Consider the following 20,775-nt stretch of genomic DNA (forward strand, 5'->3'; position numbering starts at 1 on the left):
AGCGTAACCCAATATGAGCGGTATCTGTTATTTTCCCTCTACAGTGGAAATCCGCTTCAACCACCCTGACTGTTGAAGGAAACCACTGGTGCTTAAAGAGCATTGTTCCCTCATCTTATTGCATCAGTTTTTTTTTCTCAGCCAAACATCTCAGTGAGGGTCAGTTTTGCGAGGACTCGGGGGAACTATTGATTTTCATTCGTCCTTGCTCCCCTGCTATAATCTGTGGATTCATACGATTCACTGCCTCTTATGACATGAAAGCCTGCAGCTTGATTGAAGCCATATGTTTGTGGGAGGCAGTATTGTAGAGGTGTTAGGTCTGTATTGTCTGAAGCATAGTAAAAAGAAAACTTGGCCAGGGCACCATCCTGTTATAAAAGTTCTCGTCTTATATGTTGAATAGCTGCTCCACTGTTCATTCTGCATTACATCATGGTTTTTCACTCTTTCCTAAATGGATACAGGAGTGAATAAAGAAAAGCCGTAGATTTATTTCATATAATTTGGGGTATTTTGTATTTTGTAGTCTGGATTCTCTGTAACTATGCATATAAATATAAAAACATAACAGCCCACCTGCTAGTGCTCAACCCTCGGGTTTTAATTTGTCAGTCTTCATTCTCATCCAACTGGTTTTATTTCTTTAACTTAAATGTTTTTGATTTAGTTTGCCTCAGGGTTTAGCTGGTAAAATATAAACTGTTTATCAAGATGATGATTTAATGAATGTACCTGTCAAAACAAGAACCAAGTCATCCCATTTAGCCAGAATAATTACTGGTTTGGGAAAGCCTTCAGGCGCTTCGCATATTTCATCGTGTTTTACCACAACAGACATTTTTTAACACTAAAATGAAATTAACAAGTGTCACTGTCATGTCTTTTTCCCACATGATCAGCTTAAAGAAATGCTGTTTATTCTAGATCTTATTTTATTTCCCTATGGGTTCAAAGGACTCTGTAACAGCATTGTTAAGAAGACAAGTCTTCACCGGGATGCTGTAGTTTCATCACTAACATTTATCTCAACATAATAGCATCTGCTTCAATTTACCTCAGTTCTTTTTACTGCCTGTCAGAGATGGCATGGCAATGTAAAAATGTGCAATGTGTAAATATTCCTATGAAATGGAATTGATAGCCTTTTCTTGGCATCTGTTTGGTTTCAATCTGTGGAATCATCGAGGCAGAAATAGCTTTTCATCCTTGAGCGGACAGGATAAACCAGATATTATATGATTATGTAGGATCATAATAACAATTCAATATCATACGAAATGTCAAGAGCTCACACAGTCCCGCAGAACCTGATCTCTGCCTCCCCATTGTATTTCCCTATTGTATTGCTCACAGATTATTTGACATGTTACATAATGTGTTCTCCTTTTTGCTATTCTTCTTTTTCTCAAGGGCTCTCAAATGTCAGGAGCTCAACAGCTTGTGATGAAAAAGGAGAGTCATCTTGTGCATCATTGTATAACCTTTATCTATCTATCTCAAAAGTATTTGGAAAAACAAATGAAAAAACTTCTGTGGTCTTCAACATTTTTAAAAAAAAACATCAGCAGACAGTACGTCATAACTCATGAACTCAGAAGTTCACACAGAAGTAAAGAATGCCACTTACAGGAAAAAATCAAGATTTTATTCGCTTTCTTGGCAATTTGTTGAGAAGATTGACACCGGTCATGTCTGTACACTTAATAAGAAGCTGCAGCCAGTTAGCTTAGCTTAGCATAAAGACCGGCAGCTTTAAAGCTTACTGACTAACACGGTTTCACGTTTGTTTAACCCATACAAAAACTGAGCATTAAAACAACATGTTATGGTTTTACAGATTTTGGTAGGTGGATTTTGTTACCTTTGGACATCACAAGGTCTGCTGTTTACCCCTGTTTCAAGTCTATATGCTAAGCTAAGCTAACTGGCTTACACAGATGTGGCAATGATATCTGGCTTCTACCTATCTATAAGGGTATTTCCAAAAATGTTGAACCATTCCTGAAAGTCATGAATATCACATTAAGGAGTTCAGCATTCAGGTGGACTCTTCTCATAAACAATTTTAGTATTTAAACTTGAATTAATTAGTATTTTCTCAATATAAAAATGTATTTTCTTATAAAACTAATGGAATCTACTGCTGATGTGTTATAAGTCAAGTTATTTGCTGGTGTTATTATACTACACACTCTCAGAGCTTAGTAACAGGCCCCATGTCTTACACCCACACAATGAAATGCTGGGGGCAAAAATGACCTCTTAGTTTAGGGAATATTTGATTTTAGGTAGTTAGGTAAGGCTACTTTAACTCAATCCCTAGGGGTAATAAGCTAGCCTGTGTGTATCCCAGAAGACAGCGTGAATGCAAGTGGGTCGGCACTTAAAATACAAGCTGTGGAGTACTTTGTACACTTGGCAGTGGGAGTCAGTTTTTCCTCAATCCCTGAAGCGTTGCATTGTCTTTAGAAAGGAGGCTCTTTGTGTTTGCGGTGTGGAGCTACTCACATGATGAGCCCCAGTACTGTCAGAGAGGCATTTTGATGTCTGGCAGTGTCTGTGTGGAGGATACTAAAATATTCATTGCATATGTGGATGCTATTAACATGAATATTGAAGCGTAGACTGGTATCTTTGATTTCCTTCTCCCCAGAAGGCCTTGCGTTAGCATGTTTACTGCTCATTGTAAAGAGTAATTAAAGCAGGAACGCGCTGCTTTCAGTATGCTGACTTTTGGACACGTGGCCTACTGTCATGCCTTCCTGTTAGACTGTGTCAATAGGAGGAGGGTGCTGCTCAACACATCAGACATGACCCAGTTAGAAGAGCTACACTTGTAGGACCCTATAAAGTGGATCATACCCTGAGGAGAATTTCCATACCCTTTGGCTTTGTTGTTCTCCTCACATGTTTTCTTCTTCACTCAGCTTGACTCATTTTTTAAATAGAAATTCCAGACTAGTATGCTGATAGTTACATATAGGCTATAGTCTTCTACAGTTTGTAGAAGATGCTAATATTCTTTACTGTTCGATATTCTTTAACATGTGGTTGTATACTTTACAATGTTGGAGACATCTTTGATTCTCTTTATATCATTGATTTTTAAAAGTTGAAAGAAGAAAAATGACAGAAGAAAATGCAACAAAGTGCAATGGAAACAAACTTTGTGAATAAATCATGATGTACATGAAGCATGTGACTTAACATCAATCAAGCTTTTCCACTGAAAAGACAAAAAAAAAATGCTGGCAGATGAAAACATCAGATCTGTGTGAACCGATGGGGAGACTGTAAACATTAATCTCTTCTCCTTGTTTGAGATTAATGTTTTTTCACATGGTCCCTAACAAATGAATGTAATAAACTAAAACTAAAATCTAAACTAATGTTCCTTACTTTAACACATAAAACAAACATTAATGCCATCAGGGTGTGATTTGCTGGAGGGGATGGTGGGGATTTCCCCCCCTCTGGTCTATATATCGCTGCCTCTGCTGAGTTATTTTTATTGCTGGTGGGGACAAAAATGTATCCTCCTCATAGTGATTTACGTTGTTTCACACATAGACCATATAAAATATCTAAAACAAAAATAGGCTATTTAAAAAACATCTAAATAAAGTGCTGCAACACGAGAACAGTCATTAGTACAAACAACAATAAAATCAGAAATGGACTTTCACTGTCAGCGCTCGCGTGACAGTAGAGATGACACAGCATCTAGGCTATGTGATGACACAGTAAATGGACCGGGGGTTGCTTCCGTCCCTGCTCAGGGATTTGCAGAGATGTGGGTAAAAGAGGGACAACACACCGCAGATGACCCCTCCACAGGAAAGCATAAAAAGAGGACAGTAGGCTGTAATCAAAGCAGACTGTTTTCTCTTGTCTGACAAGTAGGCATCTACTGTAGCCTATTTATTTTTATAATGACAGCATGTTGTGCTATTGCATGTTGTGACTATATTCTATTCACTATTGAAGTTTGCTGCATGCTGCACATAGAGCTGAATTAAACAGTGACTTGCAAGAATGACATTAAATGTATTGGCACGTCTGGCCAAGTGGCGCTATCCACAGTACTGAAAGGAGTGTCGGGGGGATTTAATTCTGGCACGTTGAATTAGCATTTAACCTTTTGTTTTGTTGTATATGATCACATCATCCAATGTGTCCATATGAGGAAAGGACAAGGCATGAACATTACAGCACATCCCTGATAGTGACGCTACTTGATGAATGAAATTAAAAATATAAAATTTTAAAAAAGGATTAAAATATTCTTGCAAATGCAGTGGTCATGTTCAAGTTTCATAATTGTTTTATTAAAGTTCATAATTATTTTATAAATGTTACTGTAACAGCTGCAAGAAATAGCCTGATATGCTTCATAGTCTACATAGGAACACTGTGGTTCTGACTTATTTTCATGAATAAAAATGTTTCACAAACACCCCCCCCCCTCTGATTTTTTTGAATACCATATCTCCACCAAGTTTTGCACATCATTTGAGGTTTAATTGACATTTTAATTACATCATCTCGCTCTTATAATAGTAGTGGATGGAAGCGCACATTCATCCGCATTTTCTTTTACTGATTTTCTGGAAATGTGATTAAAATTTTCACTGCATTTGGATGGAAACTTGGCTAGTGATAATACATGATTAAAACATTGCGAGATATATCAAAAGCTAATCTTCTCTTTGACTTCAGTGAAAAAACCAAGGCAGCAAATGAACACCAGCACAGCATGGCAGCAGTCAGGTAATTAACTTGGCATGGCAGATTTTTCCCAGATCCTAGCATACCATTGTGTGTGTAATATTCTTCATGCTTTAGATTCCAACACTTTTAGCACAGGAGTGAGTACATTTATGAGGGAAATGTAAATGTGCAACACTTTGGAAAAGCCAGCAGAGGAATTTCTCTTAGGGGGTCGCTGTATTCTTTCCCTTGTTTTTTTTTTCTGCCTCTTATTTGACTTCTCTTCTTACTGAAAGGAGGGGGAAGAATGTCCAATTTGCAATATGAGATCAGAGCAGACATGGTTGAGGTCGCAGAGAGGCGTGGGTTTGTAGCTGGAAAGAGTGAGACATACAGAAAATATCTGCGCCCTCGTGTGAAAAGCTCATTCTCCCCACACATCTTGAAGATGTTCTCTTTTGAAAGTTATTTGCTACGTATTTAGCACACTCCAGTTTCAGCTCGTGCTCATTTTTTTTTGCACTCGTCGTGCTCTTGAGCTGTAGACCTGATGCTGTTCCTGCCCACTGCTTAATGAACCAGAAGTTCATTTTGCTCTTGTAATTGGTGTGTTTATTAATTACCGGTTGTAGTCGGAAACTGTGTGACAAATGAATGGTGTGATTAGATAAGACCAGCTCTTGACAGAATGCCTGTAGCAAAAGCACTGAAACAGATCAATATAACACAAGCTGCTCTTTCCGCTCAGGGCCAATGGTGGGGACTGATGGGTGGCTATAGAACAAAATGAGACTGTGCTGCAGGAGAGTGGCGGCGTCACACAAGCCAACCAACCAGCACTTACTGTACATCGAATCAGGCTTATTTTTCGGCATGTTCTGTGGGAACATGCACTCAAAACTGATAGCGTAGTTTAAAGTAGTCTCTCAACTTAAAAACCACTCACACATTGCACAACCTGAACGTATTGGACTTGGCGCTGAGTTCTTCTTTGTATTTCCATTGTGTTTAACACAGAGGTTGATCCAAAACAGCATTCAGCACATCACATCACATCTGTTTTGTAGTTGGCTCTGCTGCATGCTTAATTGCTCTGTGGACCATCCCTAACCCTTCGGTGTACACCTTTTTTGCATTCACATTTGCATGACCGATAACAATCAATATTACTGTTAGCATTGCCTGAAAATAACCGGACATCACCTCCTGAGCTAGATAGTTCCAGGAAGCTTTCTCCAAGGCACGCCAAAGACCAATGGCAATAAAAGCAGGATCAGTGATGATGGCTGCTTTACCCCATGTTTCACTTTTGGTGAAATCCTTAAAGTCTCCCTCCACTGAAAAATATGTATTTCTTCTTGTTCCTACAGTTGGATGTTTGAGCTTCACTGTGCTGAATGATGTATGTGTAGAGTTTGACACTGGAGGCCTTTTTTCATATTCATCTGCTGGAAAGTGGAAAGTTTCTCTGTGCTCATTGAAAATCTAAGTGTAAGGGGCGGGCCTAGAAGCATGATTTGTGACTCTACAACTAATTTTTGAAGCCAATTCTGCTCCAAGATTCAATTTATACAAGTGTGATACGGAAGCTTGAACCCTCCAGTGCACATACACCAGGAATTTACTTTACAATGAAGTAGGAGACATGTTGTTTCCAGTAGTTCAACTTTTGAAATGAAATATATTTGCATATTCATAGATTCTGGAATTTTTAATGAGGGAGGAGCAGATGTCATTTTAAGGATTTTAACGAGGTGATTGTACATTTTTTGTGGAAAAACCGTATCAGACACGCATTATTGTTCCAAGCAGAGTATTTTTATATGTCTCAATACATGTCTGGAGGGGATCTTTAATACAGTTTGAAGTTTTGCCAACATAGCCTAAACTTGACATAGCAAAAACATACACCAAGTCATCTGACGGTGTTTTCAGACCCGCTGTTTAGTCTGGTTGAATTTGACTCTGGTTTGTTTTCCTCCTTGGTGGGATACATTTGGGCAGATTTGAACACAGCAATTGTATTCAGGTGTGGACCAAAATAACAAACAACAAACCGTAGACCCGCTAAGGATTTAGTCCTAGTCTCAGTTCCCAAACAAACTCTGGAGTGTTTTGTTTGTGGTGGAAATGTGATCCAACCTCGATCCCAGCTACTAGGCGTATTCTGGCAGTTTGAGCTAAATGGCTCCCGCAGCCAGGTTTGCTTTGCATGCTGGGATGCGGACTAGGGCAATGAAGAATGTTGTATTTGTCCAGAGGACCTTCTTCAGGACCTTCTTCCTGTGTTTATGTTCTTGCTCCTGCCCCAGACACTGACCAATGAGCGGAGTGAACATTCTCACGTGACTTGTAATGATCATTTTGGCTCACTTGGATTTTTCTCTGTGTGAAAAGAAACTGAACCAAGGGAGAAATGCACCAAGTTTACCGACTCATCCACTGATTCAGACCTGAGAAAACAAAGTATAGGTTTGAAAACACCCTTAAACTGAAGTTAAGACATGAAAAAATTATTTAAAATGCAAAACCAAGACATGACAGGGACCACAAAAATGTGAACTTAATGGACCACAACACTACTCCATGGTGTGTTGATTTTTGTACTGTGGTTGAACTATGGGTCATTTCAGTTTATTACTAATTAATCTCAGAGGGCAACTGATAAAGCAGTTAAAAGCAGCGGCAGATAAAACAAGATGAGCAATGCGACAAGACAAAACAGCAAGTGAAAGACAAAACACATGAAAGCAGCGGTCTGTTTTTTCAGGATGACATAAAAGTATAAGTATGCAAACCTCACATTGAACACTGTATAACAATGAGTCATTTGATGGCTGATGGTATAAAAGAGTGTTTGAAAGCGGTTGACCTTTTCGTGGGCCGCCAGTAGCAAATACCAGAGGGAAGAGGGAGAAATTTGTCATGGAGAAGATGGTCACACTTTGAATGAATAGTCTGAGCCTTGTGTAGAGCTTGTCTATCACAGAGTCCGTCCCTGTGATAGAAAGACATAAAACTGACTCAATAAAAGACTGTAGACTAGAAGATCCTCTATGCAGACACCCATCAAACGGTAGATATTTCTCAAAACATTGGGCGGAAACATATCATTCAACCAGAAAATTATCTTCACAATGAACACACCCCTGGTCCAACCGGATGGGTGAAGAGAACTCTGGGAGGTGCAGAAAAAACACAACAGTAACTGTTTAGCAAAATAATGTTAATAAGAAAGAAGATATCAGAGAATTCTACCTAATTAGCTTGATATATCATTGTATATGAGTATGATCCGATGAGTTTTGGCTAAATAACGCTCGAATGGCAGCAGAAAGTATTTATATGCTTCGCTGTGCACATCACATATCACACATACTTCACATACTCTTTTCAAATCCCTCCTTTCTCTGCATCCCCCTCATCCTCCATCTCTCACTGCTCCACAATCTAAGGTTTCAACCGAATCTCTAGATCCCCGTCTCCCTCGCATAAAAACACCAGCTTCGCCAGCAAAAATGCTCACACAGGAGTAAGCCCTTCTGAAAATGTCTGTGTTGATCCGACTTGAATGACACAGAGAATCAAAACATTATAAGAAAAGTGGGTGTGTGCGAGGTATACATGTTGATTTGTGCCTTGTGTTTCAGGTGAAGAATAAAACATGTCTCAACATGCAGTTGACAGATCAGTCACATGGGCTATTAGGGATAAAGTGACACTGGGAGACTCAGAACCTGGCGCTTCCTCTGATTAAGAAGGAAGCGTCAGGTTTACTTATCTGATTAAGCTCAGATAAGTAAACCGAGAGAGAATGAAAATGAGTGTAGCCCACCAAAACATATTGATATAATTTAACTTCCACTAAAGGAGAATCTATTTTTTGCTAAATTTAATGTGACTGAATGTGTTGAACCATATGTGACATTTTGTAAAATTGAGCACAACTGGCAACCATGCAGAAAATATTTATTTTAACCTCTCATTTAGTGTCAAATCACAAAAGTACATTTTTTCCTAAAAGTGAAAGCAGAAAAGTGCTGTCGAGATTTTATTGAGTAATTCATTTATTGATCCTAGCAGTCTGCTTTATTCTCTCTTTCTCCATGACATTGACACTTTGCTGAAAAATTGCCTTAACATATGAAAGAGCAGGAATTATCTATTGGCTAAATAGTTCAACTATCTTAAGGAAATATAGATTTGACAACAGAAAAAGACCAAAGAATATTTAATTGGATATTATTTTGGCACTTCACAGGCCTGCCTTCCCAGGTATGGTTGCTCTAACATTTCCCTCCGTCTTCTGGATGATCCTCGGAGCCCAAAAGGGAATGCCCTACATTAAACGGGCCCATTGAGGCACATCCCCACTCCAATTCCCTGGCCACCAAAATTCTTTCCAGCTTAGCGGCAGCCTTTTCTCCCTGTCCTCTTTGGCCTTTTGAATGATAACCTTGAATGGTATTGTCTAGGGGTATGAAGGAGGGTAAAGAAATTCCTTGGTTCTTGACAGAGAGCAGGAAGGTTTGACAAAAGACATCAGCACTCCCTAAATCAGAGAATGTGAGGGGATATGAAAAGGGGGCAGTTTCTCATTCAGGTAAAAAGCGTTGACTGAAAAAGGATGAGGAACAATAGCGCAGCTCTGATGGAATAAAGCACTTCTCTGTGTGCTTTTTAAAACACTGAAAATGTGATTTCAAAAGTGAGCTCAAATACAATGATGAAATCTGAGGCAAGGATAGGCAGAAGAGAGATCACTATATTAGAGGAGCTTTTATGGATTGAACACTGATATGTGGGTCTGATTGTATTCGGTGAGGTCCATTTAACTGAAGTCTCTCTCAGTTCATAGAATAGGCTTTCAGAGAAGCCATGAGGTCTGAGATAGTTATTCTGATAATGACGGCATGGAGATCAATTGAAACTCAATCTGTGAACAAGTTGTCTGGCCTCTTAGATTTCTGCTCTTTGCGCTCTCTCTGACCTTTTCCTCTTCATTTTCACCTCCTTTGCCAGAGAAGACTGTCAGGCATCAGCTGGCTGCCATGGCAACTGAAACAAGACTGAAATGGGCTAAGGTTTTTTTTTACAAACAGCGGTTGTCGGCAAAAAGCAGCAAGGTAAACAAACAAACAAACAAACCTCTCAGGCCTGTGTTGATAGAACAGCACCTGAACCTCTACTAATCTGCCAGAAAGCTGAGGTCATCTTTAGGTTTGACTTGAACGGCCAGGGACGATAAGAAAAATTTCACGTGACCATTATCCTGACCAAAATAATTGCGATATTATCACTTTACCTTACATTTTGTTAAGAAACAAATATTTTCATTGCATCGTATGACACATATCTTTTTTTTTGTGAACATCCTTTTTAATGAAAAACAAACAAGGACAGACTCTCGCCAACAACCAGCAGGTAATCACAATGACAGAAAAAAAAATCCATTAAAAAGAATCTATCAACCTGATATCCAAGCATTCACATGCCGAGCTTTCAGCCATGGCTGGAAAGATGTGGGCTCCCCCTTGTGGCAAATGACAATTCAAAATAAATTAGGAAATCAATAGGACTGTCCGTTAGTCAGCTAGTCAAGTCATTCATATAAGGATGTTCATGATTATCTCGATAATGGAAATTCATCACGATTAAATATATCTTGAGTGTTTTTATCCCGATATAAAATCTTTTATCCTCCCATCCCTAAGATCTGAAGGCATGGTCGATGTTGCTAAAGAGAAACTGGTTATTTTGATCCTTAATAACCTCGGCGGAAGGCACACTTTGTCTGTGGTGGCTGCTGGTGGCAGATTTTTCATATTTATGATCTTTGCTGTCCGTCTGTTCTAAAACGTAATATATCGTGGTTACCGCGTATAGCTGCTGTAACAGCCTTCTGGTGACTTCCACCAACTATCCTCATGGCAGTTTAGTGGAGTCCTGCAACAATTTCATCATGAGACGGCCATCTGCTCACAGAAAAAAATGAGTGTTGTTGAAGTCGATCATGTTGTCTGAGAGAGAAGAGAACCTGTCTATGGATGTGGGACAGGGACGAAATTCACAAAGGACCTTATCACTTCAAAGTTAAGTGGGTCCTGTTTAACTGAAGGTTTTATAAAGATGTGGGATTTTTTTTTCAAAGGTTTTGAATTATTTTCTTGGTACAAAGAATATGGAAAAATTGCTTTGTAAAAGTTTGGGTGTATTTTATTATTATTTCAAATATCTAAATGCATTATCCTGTTTTCATGCAGTGAAATGCTTTCAATGTTCTATAATGCTTTAATCAAAAAACAAAAATGAATGAATAATTAATTAACTAAAAATAAGTTTGACACACAATGAATGTTTGTGAGTAGGAGACATCATCTTCATTTGAACACATCTGATTATACTCGTCCCTCAAACAGACTTTGAGCAGACATTCAGCAGCTTGAATGTGCATTTTCAACAGACAGCTTTCCTGCACTTCAGGCACTTAGAAAAGGTGTTTTTGCAGGTCATTCTCCTCTGCTCTTTTTATAATTTAATTATAACTTGAAGTAGTTGTCAGCACTCCAACAAATGCTGTTGCCTCGCAACTTTGAATGTTTAAACATAAACCACATGGAAATGAATGCATGTCATGTACGGGTAAATTTCACCAGTGGTGGTGGTGATTATAGGTGTAAATGCCTGTGTTTTTAATCTGGGTGCATCTTCACTATTTTTAACAACAGGGGGTGTTAGACAGTATTGTTTTAAGAAAAATCAAAGACTGGCAGACGTGAATATTTTATTAAAACATACTAATGTACAATTGAAAAACCAACACAGGTAAAATTTACCCCCGTGGTTGTTCTAGTGTTAAAGGTGCAATATACGACATTCAGCCCCAATAGATGTCAGCCAACAATTATTTGCTATGTAAAGATATAGTGGAGTATGACGACCTGAGCAGAGAATGAAATCACACTTCCTTTGTGTGTGTTGTTATCCGAGCTTTGGTTCAGCCGCGCGTGTATGCTAGTGTATGCTAGTGTATGCTAGTGCATGCTAGTGCATGCTAGTGCATGCTAGTCCATGTGAGTCCCTCCCTGTCCTCACCGCATCCGTCTTCAACATGGCGGCCGAGTCACAAAGTTTCTCAAATAGGCAATCCAGTAACAGAATCTTTATCTATATTTAAACAACACTGCCTAGTTCAAGCTTAATATGAGTTTCGTGAGCCGTGTGTTCAGATGCCGCTTTCTTTTTTTCCCCCAACTTTATTGAGTAAACAACGTGTGCATTTGTTTTAGTCTGAGATGCTGTTGCTCTAGTACGACATCTAGTGGGGCTGAATGTTGTATATTGCACCTTTTAACCAAAGTGTTGTCACAACATAAAACATATTTTTTAACTGTGATTTGTAACGGTTTTGGAAAGTGGCATATTAACATTACGCTCCTATGGGGTATTCTGAAAATGCCATCTGTCCTATAGAGGATGCTTAAAATGCTCATGTGTTGTTTTGGGAGTCATTGGAAATAGACCTATTCTGTTGTTTCGGTGCGAGGCACATGGTGAGCATGTGGTTTAGTGCTCGTGATTGTAGCGAATCTGCTAGTCTGGTGGTTCTCAACCTGGGGTTGAGGACACCAAATTTAGATCAAGAAATTTAAGGGAAACACAAAATGATTCATGGAAAAATACATACTGTTTTATACTATAAAAACTATACTTGTTCACCAGTCTTCATATGCAGTGTGTAATGGGAGGTCAAGAAAAGCCATTTGCTTCAGTTTTAGATGTCAAAAGCCAAAAAGGTTGAGGAACACAGTTGCAGCTGACAACCACATACTAAATGACATAAATCCCCGACTGTTTTTGTGCAGATTGGGGCGCAACAGCTTAGCAAATAAGAAGGACAGGAAGTATCTGTCTACAACAGCACGCATGGAGAATCAGAGCCTGAGGTAGTTGCCTCTCACAAGTCCACACTTCTGTCAAGCAGCCTAGCTCATAAACATTATGTGAAAGAACGTTTGTGATTCTTGGTAATCTTTCTCCCACATCCCAGTCACCAGGCTCCCTACCTCTGGTTCTCAATAACCCACATAGTGAGTGTGGAGGATGGGATTTGATAGAATTAACTATCCCGGGAAACAAATAAATACATTAAATAAATAACAGCCAAAAGAGAGACATTGAACCACAGATGATACTGAATTGAATTACACCTTGGCAATATGTTTGTATTTTTATTCATCTGTTCCCACAGAGATTTGTGTTTTGCAGCATCTGCCTTAACATTGATTTCACCCACTGCAGCGTTGCAGGCTGAGTGAGTTTATCCCCAAAAACAACAGAAACCACTGACTGCTTATCCAGAAACCTTTGATTTTTCTCTGGTTACACAATGGAACTGAGCTCTCATCTTTGTTGTAGCAATAATTTCCCTCCTGTCTGTAGTCTTATAGAGTGATTCTCAGTGTTCACTGTCATCATCATCATCTGACCTGATGTGGAAACTATGCGCTGAAGTCTTTCTTTCCCCATTCATCTCTCTGAGGTGCCTGTTACTGCAGCAGCTCTCTATGATTTTGATCATTTTAACAAATGTGTTAATCAAAGAATGATTGAGAATCCCCGTAAATCTTGATTTCATCAATTTGCTGGATAGAATAGCAATGTCTTTGGCAAACAAAGCCATATTCTGCTCTGCTTTTTTTTTTTTCTCCCCTCCCTTGTGCTGCAAGGAAATTCGATTTGATTACATGCTGCTGTATCTCTCTGCATTACACAACACTTGAAAGAGAATTTTTGATTATGTTAAATATTAATCATGAATACATTATCATGCTGGCATGCTTTACAGTCTTTACTGTTACAAATTTGAATCAAAACACATTCAATAATATTATATAACTGAGAATATTTAAATGACTGCGTGCACGGGCACTTGTGCCTAAATGCTTTCCTGTACCTTGTAGAATCGTCATTTTTTAATGTTCATCAGGTGGCTGCTTGTACGGTGATTTACATCAAATGCTCCTGTGTTACTTTTGCTGTACTGCTCAGCGAAAGGTTGTAATTTTAGGTCTGAAGAAGAAACTTGTCTGAAGTTCTCTTAAAGGTCTGAAGAAGAAACGGCTGAGTTGTTACGTATGGAAATCCCTGGATCCCCTCTGATCCTGAGCTGTAATGACATAGACTTGGTCAGAGCCGTTTTATATCCCTTCATTCTCATCATGCCAGAGTTTCACTGAATTGATTTTCTATCACAGGTGCCATAATCAGCCAATCAATTTTCCTCCAGAATGGAGGCAGTGATGTTCAATGTCCTTCTGGCTGCAGCAGGGGAAAACACAGATGTCTTTTTCACTTTTCCTACTCCACCTCAGATGTTAGCTGGTTTGTCTACCCCATCTGCATGAGTATGTGGATTAATTCCTGGTTGTTATCTGGCCTAGATGTAATAAGGCAGTCCTGGATGGCAGGGGTAATCAGGTTGGAAGGCAGAGCTTTCTTGCCTTCCCTTCCTCTGCTGCCATCCTCACATCCCAAAACTGATAGCAAAGCAGACACATCGGAGGGGATTAAGCTAATGTGATGGCGGAGCCACCTACCGGGGGCCCCCACAGGGTAATTTCAAGAGACAGGCCTTGGCATCCAGGGAATAACTTGTCAAGACCTGGCTGCAGGCAAATATTGAGGATATTAATCCTTAATGTAATGGCCTTGACTAGATTTTACTCTTGTCTCTGTGTGCAGCTTTAAGCGCAGTCATAAGTCTCTTTAATCACTGACATAAAGCAGTCCCTCAAGGATTTTCCAGAGTTTTACAGTAATTATTGCGTACCAAAAAATGCTTGTTTTTTTCACCGTAGCCTCTGTGAGAAATTGCCAAGCTATTTGCATATGTTCGTTGTTCATTTGCAGCAGTTATATGAGCTACTGGCAGAGGAGTGCTTTGTTTTGTTGGAGCAAAAACGTGACGAAATGTTAAAATCACGATCCGTGTCATTTTACAAAAGGATGTGAGGCTTGTTCAGAGGTAAAACTGCTGGAACAGGTCAGGGCTGCCTCTCCACTAGTATCTGCTGGAAACACTTGATAAGGTAAAAAAAAATAATTGATGGAGGTGAGGTCATGTACATCACTCTATTGGAGAGCAACAGCTCATTGTCTTTTTGGTGGTTTTAATTAAAACATAAAGCAAAGAATGATAGAGAATCCACACAGAACCTGAGTTTCAATACATTTCACCTTGCTAGATGGCAAAAAAAAATAAAAACTCACCGCTTTGCATTTTTCTTCCTCATTACTGAAAAGATTTTTAAATTATGGAAACCCACTGAGGCGAGGTCTCACAAAAACATTGGAGACCTTCCTCAAGGTGCTGAGTGAATACCATGATGGTGTGAGTTTGTCCTTTCCCAGTTTTCCCTTCACAGATGATGTTTTGTTAGCCTCCAGATGTGTTTTGTGATTTATGTTTTTTAACACCCAGAGATCTTCGAATTAAATCCCACTCCATCATCACTGACTGACTCTCTCTCTCTCTCTTTCGTTCTCAGGTCTGCTCATAGGATCAGGTTGTGCACTCTATCCACTGGGATGGGACAGTGAGGAAGTACAACAGACCTGCAACAACAGCTCAGACCAGTTTCAACTAGGTAAGGCGTCCACCAGGAAGCTCCATCACGCACACACACACACACACACACCTACAGCCTGTGCACAACACCTAAATTACACACTGATGCTTCAACCTTGACTGCATAAATTTATCTTGTGTTCGCTGAATGTTCTCGCTCCCAGAACAGATAAATCTATGAAAAAGATGGAAAGGGAGAACAGATTTTTATATATGGCCCTTGACATTCTGCCTTTTTTTAGAAGTCATGCAGACACAACTCTCAAGTACTTTCATATACCAGGGACACAAAATTTAAAAGAACCCTCAGTTCAATATCTGAAGTGTTTTATAGCTGTAAATGTGTGCTGAGAATAAGCAGGAGCTCGTTTTCGGCTCTGTATTCAAATGGCATTATCAGGACTATCTCACAGACAGTAATATGCTACTGTATCAGACATAACGCAGGTGGATAAGCTATTCATCCTGCAGCAGCTCTTTTATTTGATGCTAATCAAAAAAATGTTTTTTTACATAATGTAGAAGATTTTTTGAGAATTTAAATTAATATTAATAACAAGCCTCTGAACCATATGGAGAAATCCATTTTGTGTGATTGCAACGATTTATTTAAACGTCAAAGGTAAAATTTTATGTAATCAGGTGACTGTGGGTACACCCAGATTTGCTCTCTCTTTCAATTTACATCTATGTCCAGAGTTTATGCTAATTTCTTTTTGTCTGCTTTCTTTATTACACATTTAGATATGCAGATATATCATGTGTTCAGTGAAGTGGATTACAGCTATTACCGGCCAAGCAAAGGGAGGCTGTGATGTTAATTACACCTCACAATACAAAAAAAGTTGAATGAAACAAAGAGCCGTACCGCTACTGGGGTTAAAAACATACAATAAATATTTGAGAGTGGTGTTAAAGGAAAGGCCATGACTCGGTCCTTAAAAATCAACCTGGTTCATCTTCAAACTTTATGTGAAATTGATTTACTGTGAAATATTTTATGTTCAAAAGTGTAGTGTTGTTGTCATTGTGACCACTAGCATAAACTCATGCAGTGTTCGAAACAAAAGTTCTCATTCTTTTAGAGGCGTGAATGTAGTCTGTGAATATTGGGACAATCTGCTCATTAGAGTTTGATATTTCTTGTGTACATGTGGAAATGTTGGTCTGATAGAGGAAAAGGTCAGTGGGGTCCACCAACAGCATTCAATTCATACATAATTCATACATATACAGCCAATTTCTTGGAAATCCAGCCGTTAGTTTTTGAGACTCCTTGCTATGAATCACACTGTTGGCACCAGAAACAAAGTGGCAGGAAGATGGATGGAAACACTGACTGACCAATTAACCAAAATCACCAATTGTCAGAACCCATCACTACCAGGGCAAAAATAACATTTCATTAGTTCCATTATCATCTCGCTTACAGCCAGGTGATGATGCTGTGTATTTATTTTCAGTAGATCAAGCCCAATAAATTGACTGGGCCCATATATTGACAGATATTAGCTTATTGCAGGTATATTGTATATGTCAGCTGATAAGTAACAAGAAATTGCAGTAAAAAAATGACAAACTAGGTTTGATAGAAACACTGACAAGTTGATTTTTCATATGTAAAATATCCCTTTTATTATGTATTTTGGTCAATTCTTTAAAAAATTTAAATCTAAGGGAAACATATCAGAATTGTTTGTTTAAAAAAAAACAACTATTGACTGATATATCATTATCGTAATTTTAAATCTCTCAAACATAAATATCATATATAATACCCCAAAAATCCAGTATTGGTCCAGATATAATTTTCAGTAGTTGAATTGTATGGATTGATACAGATTACAGCTGCCAATATATCAGCAGATAGATACAATTGCTCTAGCAGCATCTAAACTATCTCTGTATGATTTAGTCAGATCTAAATCTTTTCATTTCAAACCATTTTGAAACACACTGAATACTGAAATTTCCAAGTATGTCATCAGGAATAATTAAATTTTCAGTTTCTGCTTTCCCTTTAGAAATAACAGGTTCTTAGTACATATATCGTTAACAAGTGTGTTTGCGTCAGTGTGCTGTTCAGTGCCACAGGCATATTATATTTCCTTGTTATCTTCAACGTAGCAAGTTATTTCAGTTTCACCTCATTCTTGTTAGCGCCATGACGAGACTGTGATTTTCTCCCACTAGAACTGTGGATTTCACACAAATGATGCTTTCGCCACAGTGAGGAATTAGAATCTCGCTTTCTCAGACTGATTCATTAATCACAATGATAGCAAACAGTATTTTATTACAGGGCAGATAACTTTTAATGTAGCTGCGTGACACATTAAATTTGTGTATTTTTAGTATTAAAAAGTTGTGAAAATTATTATTCTTAAATCTAATCTACAATGAAAATGAGTAAAAAAGTAATCATAACAATCCAAGTCATTCAAAATGAAAATTTCCCCCAAACTACAGCCACACTTGAAAAGGAGGGGAAGCTAATTTTCATTAAGTATGATGTCGACAGAAAATGAGACTCAGAGATGTAAGTATTTTCAATTTTGGCTGTTGAATCAAGTTTCCACAGTGAGAAGACAGCTGATGATGATGATTTGTTAATGAGCCACCTCCTCCTCCCTCTCAGCTGGTAATTAGATAACTATATTCAATCAGATATTATCTTAAAATGTGAAGCTTATAATGAGAAGTCTGGATGGTCATCGAACGCTTTCCAAATTTAGAATCAGATGTAGGTCATATCCTTGTTTAATAATGCACATCATTTCCTCAGAGGATTATAAAAGATATGTCTTAAGGAGGCACTTTGTTTTAATTTGTGTTTGCTTTCAGCTTTTGGCTCAGTTTCAGCATCTTTTGTCTCCAGTGTGCTTTCCAAAATGCTGTCTTGTGAGAGAACATTTGCCACATACCAAGCTGTCTGCAACTGTGCTCAGAGCATTTGCATTTGTTTCAACAGCTCTTTTTCACAAGAGAAAGGGAAATGTAGTGGCTTGGACAAAAATGTCACAGTTGGCGACATTCTCGGTTTGTAACACTAACATGTTAATGTGGGATGAATTTAGAGGTGTAATGCAGTATTCTTAACATACAGACAAACTGATTTTATGTGTATTTTACATGAACAGCAATTGACATTACAGTGCTGTTATCAGTTGCTCTCTGTCACCTTCACAGTCAGGACTATACATCCCACTCTGCTCAGTACACAATACCACTAGAAGACAGTGCAAACATCCACCAATGCTGAATGTTTCTTAAACTTGCTGTTAAGGACAGAATGATTTTCAAATGCTGGAAATATACTCTTAAAATTTTGAAAGCAAGTAAGCACTTTCTATTGTCCAAAAAATTGTCTAACGCTAGCCAACTCAACCCAACTGGTCAAAGCAGATGGCCGCCCACCTAGAGCCAGGTTCTACTTGAGGTTTCTTCCCGTTAAAGGGGAGTTTTTCCTTACCGCTGTCGCCAAGTGCTTGCTCATGGAAGCATTGTTGGGTCTCTCTCTCTCTGTAAATTAAAGAGTATGGTCTAGACCTGCTCCATGTGAAAAGTGCCCTGAGATGACCTTTGTTGTGATTTGGCTCTATATAAATAAAATTGAATTGAATTGAATTGAAAATTCCACACCCGAATCATCATTCATTCATTCGTTCATACACCATGGTCCAATTAGAGTTTTGTACTCATTTGGTTTGGGCATTATGTAATTACTGGTCAATAGAAGTAGATATATTACATAGTAAAATTATGAGCACAAACACAAAAGCAATAGTTGTAACATTAAATATACAAAGTAAATGGACATCAAACCAAAGAACCAAACCAGTGGTGGAAGAAGTACTCAGATCCTTTACTTAAGTAAAAGTACCAACTCCATAATAATCCATTACAAGTAAAGGTTCTGTTAATTGTAGATTACATTATTAAACTGTTAATACTGATGCATCAATATCAATGTTTAAGAAGCTTTTTACTGTTGTAGTTGGTAGAAGTGGAGCTAGTTTCAACTACTATAGGTACAGTTACTATAGGTAGTTCAGTCCAGTGCCTCCCAGTCTGGAGGTCAGGCCCCCTCACAAGAGTCACAAGAGTGCAATGGATACAGGAATTTTCAGGTGTGAGATTTTTAATGGGATATGAACAAAGAGAAAACAAAGTTCGGCAAAGTAACTAGTAATACACCTGTCAAATAAATGCAGCAGAGTAAAAAAAAAACAATATTTCCCTTTTGAATTGTAGCGAAGTGGAAGGATCAAATTACATATAATGGAAATACTCAAGTAAAGTATCTCAAATTGTACTTATTTGAATAAATGTTCTTGATTCTAATAATTGTTAAAATGTAAATGTTTGCAGTCACTTAAATATTTTAATGTATGCTTTTGCATTTTTTAAATTTAATTCAACAGTTTTAGACGGGAGCTCTTGTGAAGATTTATAAGAAGTTTCCTAAAGGTGCTGCATAAATCCAGAGTAAACAATGCAAGCCTCTGCTCACTCTGACAAAAGAATAAATCCATTGATGGGTTTATGGAAATATCCTGCTGACAGACAGACAGATAAACCAAAGGGTGAAAAGATACCGTCCTGAATCTTCTGCTTTCCTCCGCAGGTTCCTGCCAGATTGGCTGGGCGTATTACTGTACAGGGGCAGGGGCGGCGGCTGCCATGCTGCTGTGCACCTGTCTGTCCTGTTTTGCAGGCAAGAAGCAGAAGCAGTACCCGTACTGAAGAAGGAAGCATCAGAGAGACGGGGGACAGGTAGAGACCTCGAGCGGGACGACAAAAGGGAGAGGACTCTGACTCTGTGGACTCACCAGTACAGCACATCAGGCACCAAAGACATCAAGTCATTATGGTGCTCTGCACATCATGGGACACTACTCATCTGACAACTGCAGGGACTGTTTCATAACACAGCACACACACATGGCTTTGAAAACAAGTTCTTCTCTTAAAAGCTGTTCTTAAATGAAAAATGTATGGACCAATCCTGTTTGTAAAATTGTTACATGACTATTTCTTTAATGAAAAGAGTATTCTTTTTTTTTTTTTGTCTTCCTCTTCTTTGGTCATTGATGTTTATGTGATAGTGTGCCCTGTGACGAAGACAAAAGTAATATTGCTTCATTGTCATGTGAAGTGTTTCTGTCTCCTCCTCATGTCTCATCCTTGCCTTAAACACAAACTGAAATGCAATAATCCCTATAACGTAAAGCAATCCAACACTGGCTGCCTGCTTCCTCAACTCAGCCTTTTCAGATTCCAAAAAAATCTAAGCATAGTTTATTTAACACATTCATAAGATATAAGATGTGTATGATAATGTGTTTTATCATATTAGCACATGTTTTGTATTTACTCTTCAAATTATTCTTTGTCATTATTTTCGTTTTGTAAATAAATGTTTATTGAAA

At 38.5% G+C, this 20,775-nt stretch overlaps 1 protein-coding gene across 2 annotated transcripts in view; it reads left to right on the top strand.

The window, feature by feature from the left end:
* The window catches only part of LOC121898837 (LHFPL tetraspan subfamily member 6 protein), a 49,740-nt gene extending 28,965 nt beyond the window's left edge, over positions 1–20,775 (top strand). For both annotated transcript variants that reach the window (XM_042414293.1, XM_042414292.1), the window contains exons 3-4: positions 15,264–15,362; positions 19,971–20,775. In XM_042414293.1, coding sequence (XP_042270227.1) covers positions 15,264–15,362; positions 19,971–20,089 — 218 coding nt within the window. In that variant the 3' untranslated portion in view covers positions 20,090–20,775. The remainder of the gene's footprint in view (positions 1–15,263; positions 15,363–19,970) is intronic.

Source organism: Thunnus maccoyii, chromosome 6 (assembly GCF_910596095.1).
Source record: "Thunnus maccoyii chromosome 6, fThuMac1.1, whole genome shotgun sequence".
Classification (NCBI taxonomy): Eukaryota; Metazoa; Chordata; class Actinopteri; order Scombriformes; family Scombridae; genus Thunnus; species Thunnus maccoyii.